Source organism: Phyllobates terribilis, unplaced genomic scaffold, assembly GCF_046119375.1.
Source record: "Phyllobates terribilis strain yellow unplaced genomic scaffold, ASM4611937v1 Scaffold_7__3_contigs__length_470593459, whole genome shotgun sequence".
Taxonomy (NCBI): domain Eukaryota; kingdom Metazoa; phylum Chordata; class Amphibia; order Anura; family Dendrobatidae; genus Phyllobates; species Phyllobates terribilis.
The window spans coordinates 24,724,566-24,744,255 of record NW_027362767.1 but is presented as its reverse complement, the minus strand read 5'-3'; the positions used below and the strand labels follow the sequence as shown (position 1 = coordinate 24,744,255).

Below are 19,690 nucleotides of genomic sequence, written 5' to 3'. Positions count from 1 at the left end.
TGCCAGTCCCTTTAATTTTACGGATACCTATTGCAGAGTCACTGGGGCCAGGGTGTGCGCGCATAGCTTTCATTAAGATGCTTACCAGCCTGCGGCCCCCACGCTACGGAATAGCTGCCGCCGGCTTCCGCAGTTTATTCAATTAAGCTGCGCCATTTTTTTTCCCACCAGCATACTTTACTCACATGGGGGGGTCAGGTCTATGGGTAAAGCCCGCATGTGGACCCGCAAGAGAAATTGACATGCTGCGGTCTGGAAAGACGCGCCGCATGTCAATTTCCGCGGGTGATCCGCAAGTGCATGGAGACACATAGTGGACATGGGATTTCTAGAAATACCATCCACTGTGCTGTAACATTTGGCCACTGTGGATTTGACTCTCAGTGTCTCCGGCTCATGTGCACATACCCTAACTGAATGCTGCGATGCCAGGAAAGTTGCAGCTGTCACATGTCAGAGCATTCTCTGTGTGCGTAGAGCGCGTTCTACTCTCCCACCCCAGTAATGCTGCCGCCGCTGGAAAGCAGCACCGGACCATCAGTCCACCGCAGTGTGTCCCCGTTCACTCACCTTCTGCAGACACCTTCCTGCCATCACAGTGTCTCCTATGGGCGTATATACAGCAGTTACAGTTTCCTAAAAAATGTATATACAGCAGCCCCAGCTTTTCTTAAAAAAAATATGTACAGCAGTTGCAGTGCACAGAACCACTTCTCTTGGTCAGTATACTGGATGTAATTCTCAGTATATGTACTATATATATGTATATATACACTGCACAGTACCACTCCTCCTGTCCTGTATACATACACTACACAGTACCACCAGAGCTTTGCAGAACACGACGTGAATGCAGCGGTGGCTGATCCTTCGCACTGTGTCACTTTTTGCTGAAAAAGTTGAAAAAATGGTAAATGACAGGGAAGAAGCCCTTTTTTGTCTTTTTGCCAAATTCATGAACCACATTTTCCATTTTGATGAGTTTGGTGCAATAAACATCATTGAAGCCTCTAGATAAGGGATTAAAACTGACTTAAAAAACCCCACAAAGGATGAATCGAGGCCTAAGTGGGAGAGCGGGCAACTCAAGATCGTCCTCCATAATGACTGAAAACACTTGATAAACCTCAGGATATTCGAGGACACTATTGTCTCCATTATTTCTGAGCAGAATGAACAAGAGTCCATTTTTCACTACACCTACAATCAGAGTGTCTGGATCCTGAACCATTGGGGTACAGGAAGTGGAGTTCTAGCAGCAGCTCGGATGTTACTACATTGTACCTTTTGCCCATGTTTGGATAGGTTTTGGCCATGTTTTTTGGTTTCCTTTCACATTGATCGATCCTTACCGCTTTTTCATTGATTTCTTCCACTTCTGAATTGTTTCTTCATTAAGATTCTCTTCTATTTCAGACAACTTCCCCTCCACTGGCAGGATGAAAAAGGCCTCGGCATCCGCTTTATAGGACATGGAGACCACAGTGGCCTCATCGGTGAAGGCCACTTTGCACATCCCTCTCATTTTCATGAATGGCACCTTCACACTTGTCTTCTCATTGATGTGAAAATCTCCTTCTTCTATCCTTATGTTGTCAAATAGTGTTTTCAATTTTGCTGCAAAGAAATAGAGACAAAAAAAAGTTATTCTATAATATGGCCAAGTATAATATCAGATACTGTTACCTGACTGTGGTGTTAATGAATCAAGTGCAACAACCAACACCCGAGAGATCCACCTATGTCAGTTATTTGTGCTAAGTCAGGGTCATGTGTCAGTGTTTTCTATCTTGGGCTTTGTGCACACTGTGTCTTTTTGTTGAGTTTTTGGAGCAGAAACTGAATAGAACCTCTAACTTTTTAGGAGGATTCGGAGAGTTTCCTTTCATTTTATGTTGCCATAATTCTTCCAAAAACTCCGCGTGAACACACCCTCATGGGTACATGAACACAACAACTTTAACTTTATTCCAACTTCTGGAGCTCCAGAAGTTTTGAGTGGAAAGCTTTGTCACTGGCGTATTGTTTGTTTGTTGTTTTTAGAATTTAAATTATAACTACAGGGTATGGTCCCACCGGAATATACAGTGGGGAAAATAAGTATTTGATACACTGCCGAGTTTGCAAGTTTTCCCACATACAAAGAATGGAGAGGTCTGTAATTTTTATCACAGATACACTTCACCTGTGAGAGACAGAATCTAAAAATAAAATCAAGAAAATCACATTGTATGATTTTTACATAATTAATTTTCCTTTTATTACATGAAATAAGTATTTGATACAATAGAAAAACAGACCTTAATATTTGGTGCAGAAACTTTTGTTACAATTACAGAGGTCAGAAGTTTCCTGTGGTTCTTGACCAGGTTGGCACACACTGCAGCAGGGATTTTGGCCCCCTGCTCCATACAGATCTTCTCCAGATCTTTCAGGTTTCGGGGCTGTCGCTGGGTAACATTGAGTTTCAGCTCCTTCCAAAGATTTTCTATTAGGTGCAGGTCTGGAGACTGGCTAGGCCACTCCAGGACCTTGAAATGCTTCTTACGGATCCACTCCTTAGTTGCCCTGGCTGTGTGTTTCGGGTCATTGTCATGTTGGAAGACCCAGCCACAACCCATCTTCAATTCTCTTACAGAGAGAAGAAAGTTGTTGGCCAAAATCTGGGGATACATGACCCCATCCATCCTTTCTTCAATACGATGCAGTCATCCTATCCCCTTTGCAGAAAATCACCCCCAAATTATAATGTTTCACCCACCATGCTTCAAGGTTGGGACAGTGTTCTTGGGGTCATCCTTCTTCCTCCAAACATGGCGAGTGGAGTTGATACCAAAAAGTTCTATTTTGTCTCATATGACCATATGACCTTCTCCCATGCCTCCTCTTGATAATTCAGATGGTCATTGGCAAACTTCAAATGGGCCTGGACATGCGCTGGTGTGAGCAGGGGGACCTTGTGAGCCCTGCAGGATTTTAATCTATGACTGTGTAGTGTCTTACTAACAGTAATGTTGGAGACTGTGGTCCTAGCTCTTTTCAAGTCATTGACCAGTCCTCCCGTGTAATTCTGGGCTGATTCCCGACTTTTCTCAGAATCATCCTTACCCCACGAGGCAAAATCTTGCATGGAGCTCCAGACCAATAAATATTCACTGTCATCTTGTGTTTCTTCCATTTTCTAATAATTGCACCAACAGTTGTTGCCCATCCCAGCCTTGTGCAGGTCTACAATTCTGTCCTTGGTGTCCTTAGACAGCTCTTTGGTCTTGGCCATGGTTGAGAGGTTGGAGTGTGATTGTTTGCGTGGACAGGTGTCTTTTATACAGGTAACGAGTTCAAAAAGGTGAAATAAATACAGGTAATGAGTGCAGTATAGGAGGGCTTCTTAAAGAAAAACCAATAGGTCTGTGAGAGCCAGAATTCTTGCCTGGTGATCAAATATTTGTTTCATGCAATAAAATGTTATTTAATTATATAAAAATGATACAATGTGATTTTCCGGTTTTTATTTTTAGATTCTGGTAAAAATGATCTCGCAATATGATTTTCCTCATCAATATGATTACAGCGATACTAAACAAGTCCAGATTTTTATTATTTAAGTGGTCTAAAAAAATCATAAGTTTGCAAATAAAAATTTTTCTAGGGTTGTGATACTCTTTTCCGAGTCCCATAATGTTTTAATTTTTCTGTCGATGGAACTGGTGATGGCTTATTTTTTGCGGGGCAACACTTTGTTTTTGTTGCTACCATTTTGGTATAGATGTCACATTTTCATAGCTTCTTACAGCATTTTTTTGTGGAATTGCAGTGACCAAAAAAAACATAATTTTGACGTTCTTGAATTTTTTTTGTTTACTGATCGGGTTAATTATTTTTATATTTTGATAGATTGAACATTACTGAATGCAGTGATACCACATGCGTGTATTTTTTTAATAACTTTATTTTCAATGGGGGAAAAGAGGGATGATTTGAACTTTAATGCTTTTATTATTCTTCTCAGATCTTTTTTTAAATTTTATTTTCCACTATTCTTGTTAATCCCTTTAGGGGACTTGAAGCTCTGATTATCGGATCGCTTGTGCTATGTACCACGATGCTGCATATAGCAGAAATCAATGTCTCCTTGGAAGCCCGGCCACAGGCTGGGTTACAAGGGAGCTCCACAATGACAAGCACAGGGGTCTTCATCATCTTTCTAATGACTTTTCTAAAAGTTGCACAGTTTTGACTTTTTTCGCAAATGTCCTGTAACGTCGTTCCTGGGGTGATTTTATGTAGGCCTGAATTTCTTTGTTCACATTTTGTGATATTTTAATGAAACACGTAAAATATTCATGTCAAGCTCTGACCCACAGGGTGGTTTTATTTGGACTGCGACACCAGAGCCACCACCCCTATCTGGGGCCATTATTCTGTATGGAGGACTATATGTGACCCATTATTCTGTATGGAGGACTATGTGAGGCCAATTTACTGTATGGAGGACTATGTGGGGCCATTATTCTGTATGGAGGACTATATAGGGCCCATTATACTGTGTGAAGGACTATGTGAGGCCATTGTACTGTATGGAGGACTATGTGAGACAATTATTCTGTATGGAGGACTATGTGAGGTCATTATTCTGTATGGAGGACTATGTGGAGCCCATTACTCAATATGGAGGACTATGTTGGGCCCATTATTCTGTATGGAGGACTATTTGAGGCCATTATACTGTATGAAGGACTATGTGGGGCCCATTATTCTGTATGGAGGTCTATGTGGGGCCAATTATTCTATATGGAGGACTATGTGGGACCCATTATACTGTATGGAGGACTATCTGGGGCCATTATTGTGTATGGAGGTCTATGTGGGGCCCATTATTCTATATGGAGGACTATGTGGGGCCCATTATACTGTATGGAGGATTATGTGAGGCCATTATACGGTAAGGAGGACTATGTGGGGCCATTATTCTGTATGGGGGACTATGTGGGCCCATTATACTGTGTGAAAGACTATGTGAGGCCATTGTACTGTATGGAGGAAAATGTGGGACAATTATTCTGTATGGAGGACTATGTGAGGACATTATTCTGTATGTAGTACTATGTGGGGCCCATTACTCTATATGGAGGACTATGTGGGGCCATTATTCTGTACGGAGGACTATGTTGGGCCCATTATTCTGTATGGAGGACTATGTGGGACCCGTTATACTGTATGGAGGACTATGTGAGGCCATTATACTGTACTGGAGGACTGTGCGAGACCATTATACTGTATGGAGGACTATGTGAGGACATTATACTGTATGGAGGACTATGTGGGGCCCATTATTCTGTATGGAGGTCTATGTGGGGCCCATTATTCTATATTGAGGACTATGTGGGGCCCATTATACTGTATGGAGGACTATGTGAGGCCATTATACTGTATGGAGGACTATGTGGGGCCATTATTCTGTATGGGGGACTATGTGGGCTCATTATACTGTATGGAGGACTATGTGGGGCCTTTATACTGTATGGAGGACTATATGGTGCTCATTATTCTGAATGGAGGACTATGTGGGGCCCATTATACTGCATGGAGCACTATGTGGGGCCTATTATACTGTATGGAGCACTATGTGGGGCCATTATACTATATGGAGGCCAATGTGGGGCCATTAAACGGTATGGAGGACTATGTGGGGCCATTATACTGTATGGTGGACAATGTGGGGCCTATTATTCTGTATGGAGGACTATGTGGAGCCCATTACTCAATATGGAGGACTATGTGGGGCCATTATTCTGTATGGAGGACTATGTTGGGCCCATTATTCTGTATGGAGGACTATGTGGGGCCCGTTATACTGTATAGAGGACTATTTGAGGCCATTATACTGTATGAAGGACTATGTGGGGCCCATTATTCTGTATGGAGGTCTATGTGGGGCCAATTATTCCATATGGAGGACTATGTGGGACCAATTATACTGTATGGAGGACTATCTGGGGCCATTATTGTGTATGGAGGTCTATGTGGGGCCCATTATTCTATATGGAGGACTATTTGGGGCCCATTATACTGTATGGAGGATTATGTGAGGCCATTATACGGTAAGGAGGATTATGTGGGGCCATTATTCTGTATGGGGGACTATGTGGGCTCATTATACTCTATAGAGGACTATGTGAGGCCATTGTACTGTATGGAGGAATATGTGAGACAATTATTCTGTATGGAGGACTATGTGAGGACATTATTCTGTATGGAGAACTATGTGGGGCCCATTACTCTATATGGAGCACTATGTGGGGCCATTATTCTGTATGGAGGACTATGTTGGGCCCATTATTCTGTATGGAGGACTATGTGGGACCCGTTATACTGTATGGAGGACTATGTGAGGCCATTATACTGTACTGGAGGACTGTGTGAGACCATTATACTGTATGGAGGACTATGTGAGGACATTATACTGTATAGAGGACTATGTGGGCCCCATTATTCTGTATGGAGGTCTATGTGGGGCCCATTATTCTATATTGAGGACTATGTGGGGCCCATTATACTGTATGGAGGACTACGTGAGGCCATTATACTGTATGGAGGACTATATAGGGCCTTTATTCTGTATGGGGGACTATGTGGGCTCAATATACTGTATGGAGGACTATGTGGGGCCTTTATACTGTATGGAGGACTATATGGTGCTCATTATTCTGAATGGAGGACTATGTGGGGCCCATTATACTGCATGGAGCACTATGTGGGGCCTATTATACTGTATGGAGCACTATGTGGGGCCATTATACTATATGGAGGCCAATGTGGGGCCATTAAACGGTATGGAGGACTATGTGGGGCCATTATTCTGTATGGTGGACAATGTGGGGCCTATTATTCTGTATGGAGGACTATGTGGGGCCAATTATTCTATATGAAGGACTATGTGGGACCCATTATACTGCATGGAGGACTATCTGGGGCCATTATTCTGTATGGAGGTCTATGTGGGGCCCATTATTCTATATGGAGGACTATGTGGGCCCATTATACTGTATGGAGGATTATGTGAGGCCATTATACTGTAAGGAGGACTATGTGGGGCCATTATTCTGTATGGGGGACTATGTGGGCCCATTATACTGTGTGAAAGACTATGTGAGGCCATTGTACTGTATGGAGGAATATGTAAGACAATTATTCTGTATGGAGGACTATGTGAGGACATTATTCTGTATGGAGGACTATGTGGGGCCCATTACTCTATATGGAGGACTATGTGGGGCCATTATTCTGTATGGAGGACTATGTTGGGCCCATTATTCTGTATGGAGGACTATGTGAGGCCATTATACTGTACTGGAGGACTGTGTGAGACCATTATACTGTATGGAGGACTATGTGAGGACATTATACTGTATGGAGGACTATGTGGGGCCATTATTCTGTATGGGGGACTTTGTGGGCTTATTATACTGTATGGAGTACTATGTGGGGCCTTTAAACTGTATGGAGGACTATATGGGGCTCATTATTCTGAATGGAGGACTATGTGGGGCCCATTATACTGCATGGAGCACTATGTGGGGCCTATTATACTGTATGGAGCACTATGTGGAGCCATTATACTGTATGGTGGACAATGTGGGGCCTATTATTCTGTATGGAGGACTATGTTGGGCCATTATACTGTAAGGAGGACTATGTGGGGCCATTATTCTGTATGGGGGACTAGGTGGGCCCATTATACTGTGTGAAAGACTATGTGAGGCCATTGTACTGTATCTGTATAGAGGAATATGTAAGACAATTATTCTGTATGGAGGACTATGTGAGGACATTATTCTGTATGGAGGACTATGTGGGGCCCATTATACGGTATGGAGGACTCTGTGGGCCCATTATACTGTATGGAGCACTATGTGGGGCCATTATACTGTATGGTGGACAATGTGGGGCCTATTATTCTGTATGGAGGACTATGTGGGGCCATTAGTCTGTATGGAGGACTGTGTGGAGCCCATTATTCTGTATGGAGGACTATGTGGGGCCCATTATACGGTATGGAGGACTCTGTGGGGCCCATTATACTGTATGTAGCATTATGTGGGACAAATTATTCTATATGGAGGACTATGTGTGGCTCATTATTCTTTATGGGGGACTATGTGGGGCCCATTATACTGTATAGAGGACTATGTGGGGCCATTATACTGTATGGAGGACGGTGTGGGGCCCATTGTTCTGTATAGACGACTATGTTGGGCCCATTATTCTGTACGGAGGACTATATGGAGCCCATTATACTGTATGGAGTACTATGTGGGGCCACTATACTATATAGAGGCCAATGTGGGGTTATTAAACGGTATTGAGGACTATGTAGGGCCATTATACTGTATGGGGGACTTTGTGGGACCCATTATACTGTATGGAGGAAAATGTGGGGCCCATTATACTGTAGGAAGGACTACGTTGGGCCCATTATTCGGTATCGAGGACTGTGTGGGGCTATTATACTCTATAGAGGACTATGTGGGGCCATTATACTGTATGGAGGACTGTGTGGGGCCTATTATTCTGTATGGAGGACTATGTGGGACCATTATACTGTCTGGAGGACTATATGGGGCCATTATACTGTTGGGGGACTATGTGGGGCCCATTATACTGTATGGAAGACTATGTGGGGCCCATTATACTGTATGGAGGACTATGTGGGGCCCATTATTCTGTATGGAGGACTATGTCGGGCCCATTATACTGTATGGAACACTATGTGGTGCCATTATACTATATGGAGTAAAATGTGGGGCCATTAAACGGTAGGCAGGACTATATAGGGCCATTATACTGTATGAGGGACTATGTGGGGCCCATTATTCTTTATGGACGACTATGTGGGGCCCATTATTCAGTATGGAGGACTGTGTGGGGCCATTATACTCTATAGAGGACTATGTGGGGCCATTATACTGTATGAAGGACTATGTGGGGCCTATTATTCTCTATGGAGGACTATGTGGTGCCATTATACTGTATGGACGACTATGTGGAGCCCATTATACTGTATGAAGGACTATGTAGGGCCCATTATTCAGTATGGAGGACTGTGTGGGGCCATTATACTCTATAGAGGACTATGTGGGGCCTTTATACTGTATGGGGGACTATGTGGGGCCTATTATTCTGTATGGAGGAGTATGTGGGCCCATTATTCTGTATGGAGGACTATGTGGGGCCATTATACTGTATGGGGTACAATGTGGGGCCCATTATACTATATAGAGTACTACGTGGGGCCCATTATACTGTATGGAGGACTATGTGTGGCCCATTATTCTGTATGGAGGACTATGTGGGGCCATTATTCTGTATAGAGGACTATGTGGGGCCATTATACTGTATGGAGGACTGTGTGGAGCCCATTGTTTTGTATGGAGGACTATGTGGGGCCCATTATACTGTATGGAGCATTATGTGGGACAAATTATTCTATATGGAGGACTATGTGTGGCCCATTATTCTCTATGGGGGACTATGTGGGGCCCATTATACTGTATGGAGGACTATGTGGGGCCATTATTCTGTATGGAGGACTGTGTAGGGCCAATTGTTCTGTATGGAGAACTATGTGGGGCCCATTATTCTTTATGGAGGACTATGTGGGGCCAATATACTGTATGGAGCACTATGTGGGACAAAATTATTCTATATGGAGGAGTATGTGGGGCCATTATACTGTATGGAGGACAATATGGGACCATTATACTGCATGGAGGGCTATGCGGGGCCATTATACTGTATGGAGGACTATGTGGGGCCCATTATTCTGTATGGAGGACTATGTGGGGCCAATAAACTGTATGGAGCACTATGTGGGACAAAATTATTCTATATGGAGGACTATGTTGGGCCCATTATTCTGTATGAGGACTATGTGGGGCCATTATACTGTATGGAGGACAATGTGGGACCATTATACTGCATGGAGGACTTTGCAGGGCCATTATACTGTATGGAGGACTATGTGGGGCCAAATATACTTTATAGAGGACTATTTGAGGCCATTATACTGTATGAAAGACTATGTGGAGCCATTATTCTGTATGGAGGACTATGTGTGGCCCATTATTCTGTATGGAGGACTATGTGGGGACCATTATACTGTATGGAGGACTATGTGGGTCCATTATTGTGTATGGAGGACTATGTGTGGCCCATTATACTGTATGGAGAACTTTGTGGGGCCATTATTCTGTATGGAGTACTATATGGGGCCATTATATTTTATGGAGGACTATGTGGGGCCATTATACTGTATGGAGCACTATGTGGGGCTCATTATACTGTATGGAGGACTATGTGATGCACATTGTACTGTATGTAGGACTATGTGGGGCTCATTATACTGTATGGAGGACTATGTGATGCATAATATATGGAGCACTATGCGGGGCCCATTATACTGTATGCTGGTTGGCCCATGACTTTGTAAAAGTTTTTCATTTTGGCCCTCTCTGTTTTAGTTTGACATCTCTGACATAAAGTCACAAAACCGGTCAAAGGCAAAGCTAAAGTGTATTTTAGATTTAGCACAAAAATTAACCACATAAGAATTTAGTGCAAAAAACATCTATGAAAACCATTAGATAAAAAAAGAAAAATGACTTAAAGCGCGATTTATCATTTGCATATTTATAAGTGTTATATTGTAAATGATTACCTTGGGAATAAATGTAGTTGAGGACAGAAATCACATCCTGGTCTTCACTATGCAGCTTGGACATCTTCCCGTGGGTGTTATAATCATCTGCAGCAAAAAGTAAGGGAAAAAATAGAGCTGCCCCCAAAAATAGAAAAACCCTCATGTTTCGCGTCACACCCGGCATCCACCACGCGCTCTCTCAATGAATGGGCGCGGGGTGGATACCGGGTGTGACACGATGGGGGATAACCCCGCCCACAACCTGTATCTCACCGTGGAATGCGGAACAGGAGACCCCTGGCTGCAGCCACAAATAGTCGTGATGTAAGCGGAAGCAAGAGCCGGCTGCAGCCGGGGATCACGTGCTGCCTGTGCGCGGTCAGCGATAGCGCTGCACACAGGCAGTATTGGCAACATGAGGTATTTACGAAATTCATTAGGGGCCCCGGATGATACATTGTGGGGTTCATTTAAAGTAGTGGACAACCCCTTTAAACCCCACTTTGCTGATTGGTCGTGCCCGGCCGGCCGCGACCAATCAGAGATATTGGCACGGAATTTAATCCCCAGTCACAACGCGATGTAGTTCACTCATGTTTACTGGACAAGTTCTGTCAGTCACAGCGCGTTGAACAGATACTTCTTTACTGTACGCTATCACGATTTACGCTTCCTGTCTTCCAATGGGTCGTAAGCAAAAATACGCCAATGAGGATGACATAATAAACTACATACATATTCTAGAATACCCGATGCGTTAGAATCGGGCCACCATCTAGTATATAATATACAGATAGATGCTAGATAGTTATCTGTGAGATATATAATTAGTGCCTTGCGTGTGTAGTTTACTGTACATGTATTAACCTAAAAAATAAATCAAAAAACTGACGTGGGGTCTCCCCTATTTTTTGTAGCAGTGTAGACCATATATCGGGATGGGCTTCCCAGGATACAGTGAAGTCGTGGAAAAGGAAAGTCGCCAACACCAATCTTTCCAGATGGACTGTTACAGAAGAATTTAGATAGAATACTTTTCCAACAACTAAAAAATGAAAAAAGTTACTTCACACCCAGTTAGGACAGACCAGGACCCCTGCACTGCGTCACTCCTTCAGCCCGGCAGTGGTGATTACGGTGCTATAATTTACCTAGTTGTGCACCCGTCTAGTGCGGTCACCGAGCGTTTACCTGGGACTCGGGAACAATCAAATGAATGTCAGGGGCGGACTACTGGTGAGAGAGAACAGCAGCTTCAAACTTAACAAAATGACTCTAAACCCACAAGGTAGAACCAGGTTACTGATTGATATATAAATCCAAAAGATAAGGGCCTATAAGGCGCAATACTTCATTTCAAATATAATCCAATCAGAACAAAGGAGTATAGATGCAATAAAATACAAATTTTATTCAAAAAAGTTTAAAAATACATCTTATTAAAAATACATGAAGGAGAAGAAAAAAATGAAGACACCCACAGTGACAAAAAGTATATATAATCATGTAGACATTATAGCAGCCCCAGTCATGTATGCTATAATATGGCAGAAAAAAAAAAAAGTGACTTGTGCTTAGTGCATATAAATGTGTCAATAAGTCAGGCTAAATATATGCAAATAAGATCAGATGAAAGGGACACCAATTTCTAAAGCTGAAAAATGAGCATACATGAAAGAAGCACTGTTGCTTATCAAATGTAAATTACCTGGATAGAGTATATAGAGTGCCTACAAGTAGTATTCAACCCCCTGCAGATTTAGCTGGTTTGATAAGATGCAAATAAGTTAGAGCCTTCAAACTGCAAACGAGAGTAGGTTTTATGAACAGAAGCATAAATCTTACAAACCAAAAAGTTATGTTGCTCAGTTGAATTTTATTAAATTTTAAACATAAAAGTGTGGGTCAATTATTATACAACCCCTATGTTTAATATTTTGTGGAATAACCCTTGTTTGCAATTACAGCTAATAATCGTCTTTTATAAGACCTGATCAGGCCGGCACAGGTCTGTGGAGTTATCTTGGCCCACTCCTCCATGCAGATCTTCTCCAAGTTATCTAGGTTCTTTGGGTGTCTCATGTGGACTTTATTCTTGAGCTCCTTCCACAAGTTTTCAATTGGGTTAAGGTCAGGAGACTGACTAGGCCACTCCAACACCTTGACTTTTTCCCTCTTGAACCAGGCCTTGGTTTTCTTGGCTGTGTGCTTTGGGTCGTTGTCTTGTTGGAAGATGAAATTACGACCCATCTTAAGATCCTTGATGGAGGAGCGGAGGTTCTTGGCCAAAATCTCCAGGTAGGCCGTGCTATCCATCTTCCCATGGATGCGGACCAGATGGCCAGGCCCCTTGGCTGAGAAACAGCCCCACAGCAGGATGCTGCCACCACCATGCTTGACTGTAGGGATGGTATTCTTGGGGTCGTATGCAGTGCCATCCAGTCTCCAAACGTCACGTGTGTGGTTGGCACCAAAGATCTCGATCTTGGTCTCATCAGACCATAGAACCTTGAACCAGTCTGTCTCAGAGTCCTCCAAGTGATCATGAGCAAACTGTAGACGAGCCTTGACATGACGCTTTGAAAGTAAAGGTACCTTACGGGCTCGTCTGGAACGGAGACCATTGCGGTGAAGTACGTTACTTATGGTATTGACTGAAACCAATGTCCCCACTGCCATGAGATCTTCCCAGAGCTCCTTCCTTGTTGTCCTTGGGTTAGCCTTGACTCTTCGGACAAGCCTGGCCTCGGCACGGGAGGACACTTTCAAAGGCTGTCCAGGCCGTGGAAGGCTAACAGTAGTTCCATAAGCCTTCCACTTACAGATGATGCTCCCAACAGTGGAGACAGGTAGGCCCAACTCCTTGGAAAGGGTTTTGTACCCCTTGCCAGCCTTGTGACCCTCCACGATCTTGTCTCTGATGGCCTTGGAATGCTCCTTTGTCTTTCCCATGTTGACCATGTTTGAGTGCTGTTCACAAGTTTGGTGAGGGTCTTAAATAGTCAGAAAAGGCTGGCAAAAGAGATCTTTAATCCACACATGTGAAGCTCATTATTCTTGGTGCCTGAACTACTTCTCAATACTTTAGGGGGACCAAACAGAATTCTTGTGGTTTGAGGGGTTGAATAATAAATGACACTCTGAATTAACTTTTAACGTTTTAAAAAAAAAAAAAAAAAAAAAATTTGCTGCAGTGCATTTCCCACTTCCAGGCTGATCTACAGTACAAATGTCACAATGCCAAGTTAATTCCGCATGTGTCAACCAGCTAAATCTGCAGGGGGTTGAATACTACTTGTAGGCACTGTATAAGGTCCAAGATGTAAAGCTTCAATAATAATCAAAAAGCCCTCAATATTGTAGAATACAAGGAGAACGTCCCTGGCAAAGTTGCCAAATAAAGATGTCAGTCAGTAAGGAGTCATAGAAAGATGAAGGGCAAATCAAAAAGACACAAAATAAAGGAATGAAGCAATACAACCTGTGTCACTGATGGGACCAGACAACCCCAACGCGCGTTTCGTGTTTCGCTTCTTTGGGGGGAAGGAGGTACATAGAAGTCTCATGTGTCCTCTTATATAGCGCTACACAAGTGTGCGCGTGTGGTAATGGCGGCGCTACCGGAAGTCAGAGCAGGGATGAAGCCGGAAGCATCGGCGCTCCACGTCACCTATCTCCGCCCACCGCCCGACGCGTCAGCACGGATGGAAGAGAGAGACGACGCCAAGGAGCACGTAGCTAGGCAACCAGCCCCGTCCGCATACCGGAAGCGCACTCCACACACACAAAAAAGGGGACTGATAAAGACAGCAGCGGCGTGTGCTAACACTGGAAAATAAGAGGAAGAAATAATGAGGTGAGAGAGCCAGCGTGCAGATAGAATATGTCAATAAAGAAGTACTAGGCAAAAAAATATATAAAAAGGACAAAAAGTATATAAAACTGTTTGGAAGAAAATGAAGAAGTGACAAAGCAACAAGTATATATATCACAGAGAAAACGTGAGCAGAGTGAAATTAGAAAAAATTAAAATAAATATGAATAAAACATAAAAAAATAAAATAAGTGAAATAAGAATGAATACCCACTCTTATTTGTACGTGTGAATAACAACTGAGAATAAATCCTCATAGTTCTGTATGGAGGACTATGTGGGGCCCCTTAAACGAATTAAACAAAATTTTAAGTTTTACATCGTTTTTATAGTGTCATTTTGTGGTTTTTAATTGGTTTTAATATATTGTTGGTACATATACTTTACATGTCTTCTTGTGTCTCAAACCTCCATGTTTCTGTTTGCTTTTAGTCAAGCTGATATTTTCGTGTGGTGGCGATTCTACTATGAGGACATATTTTGGCTATAACCATCTGTGGGGGATGTCCAGCTGAAAACCATCGAGCTATGGCCATCTATATTGAGTTGGAGCATCTTTTTACACCTACTAGATATAGATTGACAGGACTGTGGTTACGCTGAACATATTAATATATTTTTTATATGGATTTGGTCCTCTTTGTATCCATTATTTTTATTTTACTCTCTGTCACTTTTTTGTTTTTTGTTTTCACTATATCATGTGTTTGACACACATAGCGTTTCTTTGTCACATACACTTTTTGGTCACCTCTATGCATATATTGATGTGTATTTATTTATTTATTTATAATAGTGGTCATGCCCCTTGCACGATCTTCTCCCACACATACTTACCTTTTATGCACATATGTGTATATTTATGTATTATGTATTTTTATCTTATACAATCTTATTATGGGTGTCCTAGTGCCTTTCCATATAATCACATATGCACCGTCTCCTACACTATATACACCTTTGCCGTTTTTAATGGCTATCTCTACTTATTTATACACCCTGCAAACACTTTCAGTGTTTCATTTCATAGTACGGTCTATTATTCTTTTGCTATGTACACGATTTCTTCAATAAAATACCGGTTTTGGTTATCTCTTATGGCTTTTCCACTTTTGGGTATATTATGGAGATTGGTATATTTGAGTAACCTATTTGTACACAATTTTGAGCATTTATTCTCAGTTGTTATTCACACGTACAAATAAGAGTGGGTATTCATTCTTATTTCACTTATTTTATTTTTTTATGTTTTATTCATATTTATTTTAATTTTTTCTAATTTCACTCTGCTCACGTTTTCTCTGTGATATATATACTTGTTGCTTTGTCACTTCTTCATTTTCTTCCAAACAGTTTTATATACTTTTTGTCCTTTTTATATATTTTTTTGCCTAGTACTTCTTTATTGACATATTCTATCTGCACGCTGGCTCTCTCACCTCATTATTTCTTCCTCTTATTTTCCAGTGTTAGCACACGCCGCTGCTGTCTTTATCAGCCCCCTTTTTTATGTGTGTGGAGTGCGCTTCCGGTATGCGGACGGGGCTGGTTGCCTAGCTACGTGCTCCTTGGTGTCGTCTCTCTCCTCCATCCGTGCTGACGCGTCGGGCGGTGGGCAGAGATAGGTGACGTGGAGCGCCGATGCTTCCGGCTTCATCCCTGCTCTGACTTCCGGTAGCGCCGCCATTACCACACGCGCACACTTGTGTAGCGCTATATAAGAGGACACATGAGACTTCTATGTACCTCCTTCCCCCCGAAGAAGCGAAACGCGAAACGCGCGTTGGGGTTGTCTGGTCCCATCAGTGACACAGGTTGTATTGCTTCATTCCTTTATTTTGTGTCTTTTTGATTTGCCCTTCATCTTTCTATGACTCCTTACTGACTGACAGCTTTATTTGGCAACTTTGCCAGGGACATTGTCCTTGTATTCTACAATATTGAGGGCTTTTTGATTCTTATTGAAGCTTTACATCTTGGACCTTATATATACTCTATCCAGGTAATTTACATTTGATAAGCAACAGTGCTTCTTTCATGTATGCTCATTTTTCATCTTTAGAAATTGGTGTCCCTTTCATCTGGTCTTATTTGCATATATTTAGCCTGACTTATTGACACATTTATATGCACTAAGCACAAGTCACTTTATGTATTTTGCTGCCATATTATAGCATACATGACTGGGGCTGCTATAATTTCTACATGATTATATATACTTTTTATCACTGTGGGTGTCTTCATTTTTAACTTCTCCTTCATGTATTTTTAATATGATGTATTTTTAAACTTTTTTGAATAAAATTTGTATTTTATTGCATCTATACTTCTTTGTTCTGATTTGATTATATTGATTGATATAGCGTGGAGTTCTCTTTAAGAACCACGTGAGCAATAGGGATCTTCTTTAAGAAGTACCTCTGTATACTCCAGTAGATATTGATTTTCTGCGGTGGTATCTAAAAGGCACTGGTGGCTACGGACGCTGAGTCCGCTGGATACTAGTACTATCACGTGCCTATATCTGCCTGTCTGAGTTTGGCACCAAATTAACTGTGTGTGTGCACGCTCCCACCATAAACCCTGCAGTGGGCCTGAGCTCAGGACTTACCGACCTGTGTCTGGTTGCTGTAACACTACAGAGTTGCGTCAGCCCAGACGATGGCTGCATGAACAGTGGATGACGAGACTCCAGCCGGGGTGCCGTACCACTGCTGACTTGCTGGAGAACCCTCCAGCTGCGTCCCTGATACCGGCTCCCGGGGATTTCTGCTCTGCTCCTTTCTGTCTAAAAATGCAAGTAAAATACACAGCAAATCACCTGTTTTTGCAGCTCTGTTTTTTTCTGCCAAGAGATGCAGAAATGGAGCACAAATTTCTGCACAAAATACGTAATGTGTGCACAGACCCCTGTTGTCCTTATCTTATATCATTCTTTACATTGTGTAAGAGTTACAGTGACACACATAGGCTGCAACCGTGAAGATTTCCATGGCAAACTCAGCTCTGCCCCATCTGGGTCCTGCATCATCAGGTGCGGACGAGCTCTCACCTTCTCTTTACAAGTCAATTGCTCATGTGATCTCTGTTCACCATAATCGCACATCAGGGATAAATGTGATAAATATTACATTAATGTACGATTTTCATCCACATCTGTATAATCCGTTTTTAGCTGTTATATAGTTCAGAAGACCAAATGTATCCGTAAAAATCGGATGCTACACAGCTGATCTGTACGGGATCTGATTTTTTACTGCATTTATAGACTTGAATAGTCGAGTCTCATCTGAAATACAGAAGATCCTCGTGTACACTGCGGGGGTTTTTTCACGTTGACATTTATTTGTCAAAAAGAAAAAGGTTAGCGAAACAGCCCAATTAATTAACATGGGTCGGAGCGCTGTCAGTTTATCTCACAGACAAAAAGTACTCTTGTGTGAACGTGGCCTTATTTGAAGTCTAGCGGGTCGATTGTGGGGAGAGCAAATGGATCATTTTCTATTTTCGGAATTGCACCGTAAAATAAACATCTATTTAATAAAAAAACAACTAGGATTTCCAGGATCCTGGACCCTCATTAAGGAACATGACTCTTGATAACATACGGTGTGCCTGATGGTAGGACCCCCTCATCTGTCAATTTAGCATCTCCTAATAAGACAAAAAGCGGTTACTGAATAGAGTTTGAGGCTATAAATTGGTCATAAAATAATTGCAGGAGGCGTCCATGACCTAATGTATTGCCCATAATTGAGATTTCAGCAAATAAAGATAGAAAATGCCTTTAATTGCATAAAACCTCTACAATCAGTTGCAAGATAGAAATGTAACAGCTTCTAGGAGTAACGATTGTAGCGTCGGCGTCCCTGCCTCCTGTTAGGCAGGGACGCCGTTCCCCTCACCTCTCCGCTCCGTGCCCGGCGGCTTCCTCCCGCTCTGCTGGCAACGCGTGCTGCACCCCGGTCCCTGTGCTTAGGGCGCGCGCGCGCGCTCCCCCTCTCTTAAAGGGGCCGCGCGCGCCATCCTAAGGAGTCCCCGGCCAATGGCCGGAGGACCTCACCATATTTAAGGCACCTCCTCCAAAATGGAGGTGCCCGAGCAATGTTGTTGCAAAGCCTTTCAACTCTGCTTCAGCCCTCAGGTCCCGTTACCAGTAACCTGCCAGTCACCTGCCAGATTCCTGCTTGATACCTGACTGATACCTGCCTGATATCTGCTTACCTGCTTGCTATCCTGTGGTCCGACAGTCTGCCTACCAGCACCTGCCAGTCTGTCTATGGATCAGTCCACCTGCGGACCAGGAAGTACCTGCCAGATACCTGCCTGATACCTGCCTACCTGTCCAGAGACTCTTACTCGCTCACCTGGGAGCGCTCACCTGCTACCTGCCTGCTAGCCTACCTGGAGGCTTAGCCGTCACTCGCTGTGACCACCTGCCTGTCCAGAGACTCTTGCCCGCTCACCTGGGAGCGCTCACCTGCTACCTGCCTGCTAGCCTACCTGGAGGCTTAGCCGTCACTTGCTGTGACCACCTGCCTGTCCAGAGACTCTTGCCCGCTCACCTGGGAGCGCTCATCTGCTACCTGCCAGCTAGCCTGCCTGGAGGCTCTGCCGTCACTTGCCGTGTCCACCTGCCTGTCCAGAGACTCTTGCCCGCTCACCTGGGAGCGCTCACCTGCTACCTGCCTGCTAGCCTACCTGGAGGCCCTGCCGTCACTTGCCGTGACCACCTGCCCGTCTAGAGACTCTTTCCCTGCTGTCTCTTGCCGTGATCACCTCACCGTCTAGAGACTCTTACCCTGCTGTCACTTGCCGTGACCATCCGCCTGCCTAGAGACTGTCCCTGTCACTTGCCGTGACTACCTGCCCGCCTTCCCTGGGAGCCACCCGCTTCCTTTCAAGGACTGCCCCTTTGTATAGTTGCTCAGAGGTTCCACCTCCCAGACCCATTACAGTTTGCTCGGGCCATGGAACCCGGTGGCACCCAAGCTCCCTCGCTCTCGGACCTTTGCCATGAACTGTCCCGTCAGAGGTCCCAACAGGAGTCCATCCTGAGCCACCTGCGTAGTGTTAACTCACGCCTGGACACACTGACTACATCTTCAGGACCGGCT

At 43.5% G+C, this 19,690-nt stretch overlaps 1 protein-coding gene across 1 annotated transcript in view; it reads right to left on the bottom strand.

Moving 5' to 3' along the window:
- Positions 1–19,690, bottom strand: part of LOC141153486 (alpha-1-antitrypsin-like) — a 182,965-nt gene that overhangs the window by 847 nt on the left and 162,428 nt on the right. The window contains exon 5 of the mRNA XM_073638319.1: positions 1,353–1,617. Coding sequence (XP_073494420.1) covers positions 1,353–1,617 — 265 coding nt within the window. The remainder of the gene's footprint in view (positions 1–1,352; positions 1,618–19,690) is intronic.